The sequence below is a fragment of the Paramacrobiotus metropolitanus genome, unplaced genomic scaffold (assembly GCF_019649055.1).
Source record: "Paramacrobiotus metropolitanus isolate TYO unplaced genomic scaffold, Prichtersi_v1.0 Parri_scaffold0000138, whole genome shotgun sequence".
Lineage (NCBI taxonomy): Eukaryota > Metazoa > Tardigrada > Eutardigrada > Parachela > Macrobiotidae > Paramacrobiotus > Paramacrobiotus metropolitanus.
In genome coordinates this window covers 130,519-138,505 of record NW_026570358.1, presented here as the reverse complement: position 1 = coordinate 138,505, position 7,987 = coordinate 130,519, and the positions used below count along the sequence as shown (strand labels likewise).

The window sequence follows — 7,987 nt, the reverse complement described above, 5'->3', positions numbered from 1 at the left end:
GTTAAATTGAGAAGCAGACTCACAGAAAATACTATCAGTTTTGCGATCGCCGACACGCTCCAAGAGAAAGCAGCTAAACCGTTTTCCGGTTGTGTTGGACTATTCTTGGGAATTCCGTTAAGCCAGGTGAAATTGAAATTGGAGGTATTCGTGTTATTACTAAAGGTAATCATTTCATACTTCATGAAAATTATATGACGGCAAAGTACCCAGGAAGAACAGAAGTAATTACAACTAGCTCGATCCGGCTCGGTATGTGCACAATAAGTATAGCGATGATGGAATGTTGCGGACTGTAATTTTGCACAGCACTGTAGTACCACAAATATTTCTATGGCCGTCAGTTTAAATAAAGCAATCAAGAATTTTTCTCCTTTAAAAACAAGGAGCAAGCGTAAAGCCCTTAGAGCGTAGCCGAGCCAGTTATTGTATCCGTTTAAACGCACGACGGAAGCAGTATGCTATTACGCCTCGTGCACCTTAAATCATTAAGGGGTTTTAATTGCAGGAAAAGGAAGGTATTGCTACTAACGATCACTGCATATTTTCTAATTTCTGTAGCTAGGCCTGCTTTCCAAAACCTTGATTTTGTTAATGCACCATCAGAGTTAACACCTGAATAACAGCCCACACGAATCCTTCAACCGAGGTGGAGAATCCGAAGGTGTGTTCTCTAAGGACGCTAATGTGTTTTAAATTTAGATGACGTCTGCATTCGACTGCGTTCGTTTTCGGTCAAATAACTTTAAAGCAAAAATACTTTCTAGTTTATACAATCATATCTGGGGAATCGTCTTATTGATAACTACGCTACAAGCATTTATAGTGATGTTTCTGGTCCGCATGTTCCATTAAAGGTAACACGTTGGTTACCACGCCACTCTTCTGCCGTGATTTACAAACTGTGTTGATGATTGAATGGTTTCGTTCTATCGTACACAAACTAAAACACGCAGTTGTTATATAACGTAACAAGCAAAACAAGCGGGTAATCTCGTATGTCACAGATTTAAATGCTTACCGTACATCTGCAAATCACACCAGCAAACATGAAAACTTGCATGCATATGGGGAAAAATAGTGGTATTCCGGCATAAACTATCAGGATGATATCAGGCGGATCAAATCCGTAAACACGAATTTGACGATGCCAATGCCGGCACAGACGTGTGCACTACTCCCGTGATTATTACAACCAACAAACTATTTTTCTAATGAAATTACATCATCGCTAAGGTTTTCGAGGTATGGGCATCCTGAAAACGGCTGCCCATAAATTGTCAATGTCAATTACCAAGAAGACCGGGTTCAGCAAGGGCTGCATTTCGTACAACCAAGCTCCAATTTTAAACCACATCACTGACGGGACAGTTGTTATCCACGCGGAAACAAAGAAAACCGCGAAGAACGGCGTATAAAAGATGGAGGCGCTAATGGTCAGCACAGATAGCACTAGCAAAGGTTTGGAGTTCCTCCCACGATGCTTGGTTGCGTCCGAGACACCGGATTTGTTTGTACTTAAACCAGTCGTACCCTTGATCACAATCTTTTACGGAAATCTCTGCGGGATTTGCCGTGAAATGAACACTGTTCGGGTTCGGTTCATTCCCCATCGCTGACCTTCCTCCGTGCTCCGACTTTGAAACCGTTGTATCCGTCATCTGGCTGCTCGAAACTATGCTTTTTCTTCTAAATCGTTTCCATAATTTGTAAAAGAGTAATGGATAGGCGGTCCAGATAATAACTAATGTCAAATCGATCATAAAAATCTCATAAGCACGAGCAGTGACTGGTTGAGCGTCTTCGTTTAGCGCACAATACATTGCACCGGGTCTTCGGTACCATGCAGCATCGACTGCGATGAAGGAAATACCGACAATATGGACAATCAGCCATACGCTAACACAAAGAGTAATCGCGAGCCGGTAACTGTGAATTCGACGATAGGACAGTGGATGGAAAACAGCCCAGACGCGGTTGATAGTAATCATTAATCAGCGCCTGCGACCACAACTGCCACGAACCTAACGGGTATAATATGTAGATGTAGATGTTGCAGCCGGTCCAGCCGGGATCCCAGTCTGGTTGCCCGGCGTAGATCGTACCGAATGGCAGGGCGATTCCGGTAAACAATATGTTGATGCCGACCAAATTTATTAAATATACGTTAAATGGCGTACGCAGTTCGCGGTGCGTGACAAAGGCTATCAAGACGGTTGCGTTGAGAACTAATGTCAGAATAAATACCGCACATTTGAAAATCGCTGACAGGTTCCATTCGAAATAGGAAAGGTCACTCCCGCTCGTATCTATCTGTACATCAGCCGTGCGATTTTGCAAAAAAGCTAATGAAAAAGAAAAGTTTGTGCTAAAATTACTCTGCATCATTTTATGATCCGTGAACGCGATGGTAAATAACAACTACCAGTTAAGACTTTTACGATTAGTCTCTAAAGCAAATGCAAAATTAATGTGATCGACTGGGCTATTGATGCCTTTCTATATATCTATTTGGCTACAGCTAACGGTATTCGACATCGCCACATCGATGTTATATTAATGCACTGAATTAATCAGCCAAATTTGAACCAGACAGAAATATTTCCTAATCATTTTGGGCCAAATTAGGATCTCTTATTACGACCGTTGGGGAACTAGCTAAGCCTAATCAGTTGTTCATCTACATGTCTGCCGCGGCGCCGCCGACGATCCTTGCAGTTTCGTAACGCTATAATCACGTAAGATGGTTAGCGCAAATTTTGAGAAAGTTCCATTTCCGCTTGCTCCGGCCCTGTAACGCGAGTGATTATCTTGGTCGCCGTTTATTACAAGGAAGCAGCCATAATGACATTGGTTCGTAGAACCAGTTTTTAATTAAAAAGATTCGAATAAAAGTAAACTGCCTTCAAGTGCGTCCAAGGTGAAACGTATGTCATATGTACGTACACGTAATTATACGGGGTTATACGCAATGGAGGTGCTATGTTCTAACCAGGAGGTCTAGGTAGTGGCACATGTCTTTGTTTTGGTTAAATATTAGTCAAACCTTTCCTTTTGTATTAAATCTTCTGCACAGTTTGCGGCGACGATCGTGCTGAAAAGTCTAACAGTTGAGATATAGAAGGAGAAAATTGATACCGGCCACATTCATCAAGTAACCGGAAACGAAGCAGGGAGTTCACCGTGCAAAATAAAATTAATGTCAGTAAGATATACTAACTGCGTCGCACAAGAGAATTAAAATGAAAAACAGCGTTAATTTCAGCACGGCCAACCAGTTCCATGAGGAAATTCGATAGGGTAGTCTCTAACGGTTATGGAGCTGCTGCCATTTTGATCGTATTAATATCGGAAACGGCTTTATACCGCATGATTAAAAACCGATTCTGTGATTTTGTGAAGAAAATTGCAGAAAACTTAAAGCAGCAATGTGCGAACCCTATCCTATTGGGTTTTTAGTTTGTTATACGTATCTCGGCCATAGTGCCGTCACATGCATTATACAGGTATATAGTCTTTTCTAATTTCCTTGATGCATCTACTTATTATCCACCATCCATCTTCATATCCTTGTTTCTCCTTAATGTTTGTTTGAGATGAAGCAAGTCCTTTAACTGAACGTCTCTTTACAAAAGTGTTGCATGTTGTTACATTTCCGTAAGAAGAAATAAAAATGTAACGCCAAGTCCGCATGTCTTGACCATTTTATACTTACCTCAAAGAAAATTACGTACGTATTTTACTGTACAAAATTGCCGCGTCGCATTTATTAAAATTTAATTACTGTCTTTGCTCTAGGTTGCAGACTTGTAGCGCCAATTACTAGCTTTTTCATTAGATTCGAAATTAGTAATAAATGTTTCCCTTTTCAGAGGTACGCAAATGCCAGTGTGTAAACTGACGTCGCATTTTCAAAGTGCTCTGCACCAGCCAGCAAAATACGCATAATCTGAATCGAAACATTATAAAAGATTTATGTACAAACGATACCGTTCGACTACAAGAAGCGCCTGCTCAGCCGCAACATTTCAGTTTAGACCAAATCTTTAAATGTTATTGACCGCGCCCTTCCTCTTCTTATTCCGGTTGCCTTTTCGTACAGTGTTAGCATTATCAGTGCGTCCGTTACACTTCAAGTTCTGTAATCGCTTTTCCGCCTGCCGGAAATCACGGTTGAGTGGCCCGGTAAACCAGGGCATTATGCGCTCCATTAGCACTTGCGGGAAGCGGGACTTTTTGGTGGATAATGCCGGCTCTTTGACCATTCGGCCGAACACGAGATACATTTGACTGCGCGGCTCCACTTTACCGGCACATGTCACGCGGCAGTTGGCGTTGAAGATGCTCGGATCGAACAGGAATTCCAAACTCTTTTCCGCATTCAGGCTTTCTTCCGATGCGGTGCGGTTGAAATCCGGGGACGGATCTGTTAAGCGGAGGATGCGCGGTCGGCGCGCTAGATAAGCGCCGCGACGAGTTTGCCGACGGAATCGAATTTTGGATACTGAAAAATGAACAATAATGCGAATATTGGTATCGTCTCAGAAGTCAGAAGTAAAATATCCAAAATTATATTAAGAAAATTCTAGATCTTGCACAGCATCTTCAAGGTATTTTATGCAAGGTATATACAGAATCTTCAAGGTATTTTGCACAGAATCTTCAAGGAAAAAACGTTTTATTAGACAATAGCCGTCAAAGTACCAAGAAATGCAAGCACAGGCACCCTATGTCACCGTTAAAATTTTTCTTCAAGGTACTTTATAAGCGCAATGCACTTAAAATAGCAGTCATGACTTTCTTTGTGATTAAAGATTGTATTAATCGTGATAAGGTTGTATAATTAAAGCGAAGGAAGACCTTTCAACATAACTGCTTAAGCGCTTCTTCTTTATTTGTTCCGTCTGGTTTTATCATAAACGTGCTCATTACCACTCGGTCTGTGAGAAGAAATAAAAATATCTGTAATTTTAATGTGTAGGTTTTTTTTAAATCTGCAAACACGAGATTTTCGATAATTTATGTCTAAACTTTCGTACTACTATCCACTTCAAAATACTTCACACTTTGGCCAACTTGGCCGCTGTGTATTTTGGAGAGCGGCACTCTAGTCGAGCAAAGTGGTTTCAATTTTCTCCATTCTCCGTGACGGGCGTGACCGTTACAGCCTCTCTTTTACTCTACAAAGTGGGCTAATTTAAGCCCCGCATAACAGCACGAAATTCCCTCATCTGCTGGCCCGGTCACGTCGCCCCATTTCCCTAGTGAGAATAGGCCCGTCTGCCTTAAGCCGGCATTGAAAAGAATGAGGAAATCCGATACATATTGCTGCTTGATCAGGAAATGGGTAAAACACAACAAAGCGATATCCCTTTTCCTCAATCAGGAATGTGCCGGTGTTTATATATACGGATATATAAATCACCGCGCTTACCGAATTGCGCCCGGCAGTAAGCGGCATCCAGCTCCTTGGGTAAGACAACCGCCTGACAGGCATCACAGGAGTCAGTTGATGATGGCAAGGGACTGCTGGCCGGCGTCGGCTTTCGTGGTATGGCCGCTGCAAAAAGACATACGCATACATAAACAATCTGGTTTTATGGGAATGTTTTGGTCGGTACGGTGAAAATGGACTGCAGCGCGCGCGGCGCTGTTATTTTAGTGCATGAGCCATGAGTTTATTAAGTAATGCAGAGCTGGAGTCTGGGAAGCTGAATAGGGAATGGAGCCCGGCTGGCAGCCGTAATAAATAATAAATTGCCCACTGTAAGCGCCGATTAGTGCCGGCGGTGGCTGCAACCAATTAAGCCATCGTACGCCGTGCCGCTCGTTAACTTTGACAACTACCATAACAATAAAATGTGCAGTGCCGTGTCGGAGGTTTACGGTTCCGCAGTACACCGAACAAAACAACTCCATAAATGTTCCTCTTTTACTTACAATAGTCTCTTGCGGACGTTATAATTAATCCTCTGCTTTAACCATAATTGTTAAACTTTGGCCAGATAAATTCAGATTGTAAATTTCGCGGGATTAAGAACATGGGAAACAATTTATGTGAAAATCTTGTATGTACAGTACCATACAAACACCTATGTACTGCAGTACGAAATCTTTCCCCATACAGGAATGTGCGGTTGCAACAACGGTTTGTCAAAATAAGGGAAAACAATAACTTCTGCGGCACAATCAGAATAAAATTAGTACATTTTTGTTATTGTGTAGTATTATGAAGTATCAGATGTGTATTATGTGTAGTATCAGAAAATAGCACAAAATGCACGCCAGCTTTGATTTGCCACTTGTGGAATAATTTCCCCGCCTATGGTAGTGTTTTTGGTGAAAGACTTACGCCTATTTTGAACGTTTACTTTGCGGTTTAGAATATGTTTGCCAAAAGCAAACGTATTAGTAATTTAGTAGTGCAGGGGGATTCTGCAGTATTTTAGAAGGTGATAAAATGCAAACTTTGAGGAACCGATAATGCTAGCACTAAATTAAACCGACTTTAGCCTAAATTTCAATATTAATGATTTTTATAATGAGTTTATACGTAAATTATGTGCGCTGAACTTGCCTGTTGGAGCAACATGATGCATATCGACCGGTTTCCGGTGTTTCTGCCGGCCAGCCTTTGTACTCCCCATCGTCGGCGGAGGCGTCGGCGATGGTGTGGTGGCCACTTGGGCATTGGCATTGGGCGCAATGCACATATCGTTATCCAGCGGGAAACGTCCACATTCCAGAATATCTGGCCACGGAAAGCCGTGTTTGTTCATGACCCCTTGGCAGCTGGACTTGACCGATTCACACAGTGACCGGCAAGGATAGATCGTCGGTCCGGCGGTTAAAAACGGCGGCAACGCCTGGTCCGCCGGCATGGACACATCCGGCTGCACAGCGGGATGCTGAATGGGACAGATGGGAGCAAAAGGGAGCATAAAAACAACTGCGTATGCTGGTGACATTTGATGTTGGCCAACGGCAGCCAGGATGCCGACTGCTCCGTAGCTTCCGCCAGGGTCTCGTGCTCCAGGAGATTGGGCAGCAGCATCTGCTGGTAGCCGATCCCATAACATAAACTCATATTCTGCGGGATTTCCACACATTTCTGCTGTGTGGGAAGACGCGAGGAATCCGCCTGATAATAGTGCGATTCGGGGAATAATTCCGCTTCGATGACCGACGCCGCCGGTTGACTGTACTTTTTCCCCTCCAGACCATGGCAATGCAGGAGAAATAAAAAGGGAATTATTACAGCGTCCATGGTGTCGCAATGCTCATGTAAATATTAGTAAGATAGTGGGTAAATGTTTATCACAGAGTGAACATCTTTTATCGGCTGATGCATCGGCGCTGGACAAATACAACAAATGAAGTTGTGTGAGAGACGGTTATCCGTGCACATGCGAACACGGCACTCTTTCGTCCCTCTCTCTTGTTCGCTGGTTATGTGGTGGAGTGCAGAGGAGAGGGAAGTCAATAATAACGGGGGCTGTGCCCGGCATTCAAACGGGGATTAGCGTCCTTTCTGACATGAACGGTCTGCTGCTGCTGATTTGATGGCTTGATGCTTGTCTACTATGATAACTCACTTACGGCAATCAAGCCGGCAACGAGCCCGATCAATCGTTAATTTCTTCGACTACTTCCCTTAAAAAGCATTAAAACAGAGGATGTGCAGCAAAGAACGGTGGAGAGGCGCTTGCAAGTTTGTCGCCGGGAAAATTTTGCATAGGATGGTAATTCGGTAAACATGACTGGTAGACGAGTTTGGAGTGGCACGTTAGGTCAAACAGGGTGTTCTGCGAATGGTAATGCATTGTGATAAGCTGATTAAATATTTACGGCAGATAAAGTGGACGTAATCGCGATGAGATATTTTGATTCGAATGGATCATGGATGTGTACAGATATATTGTACATGCATGTCCTTATTTGCGCAATAAACATTATGCAAGAATCGTTCACGATAAATTTACAAAAG

General features: G+C 42.9%; 1 protein-coding gene across 1 annotated transcript; it reads right to left on the bottom strand.

Moving 5' to 3' along the window:
• Nucleotides 1–3,763: 3,763 nt before the first annotated feature.
• LOC129599106 (secreted frizzled-related protein 1-like) lies at nt 3,764–7,757 on the bottom strand. Its single transcript, XM_055497244.1, is given in 4 exon segments — nt 3,764–4,504; nt 5,435–5,560; nt 6,578–6,934; nt 6,937–7,757. Coding segments are annotated over 4 exon segments (1,272 nt in total). The 5' UTR covers nt 7,268–7,757; the 3' UTR covers nt 3,764–4,046.
• Between the last annotated feature and the right edge of the window lie 230 nt (nt 7,758–7,987).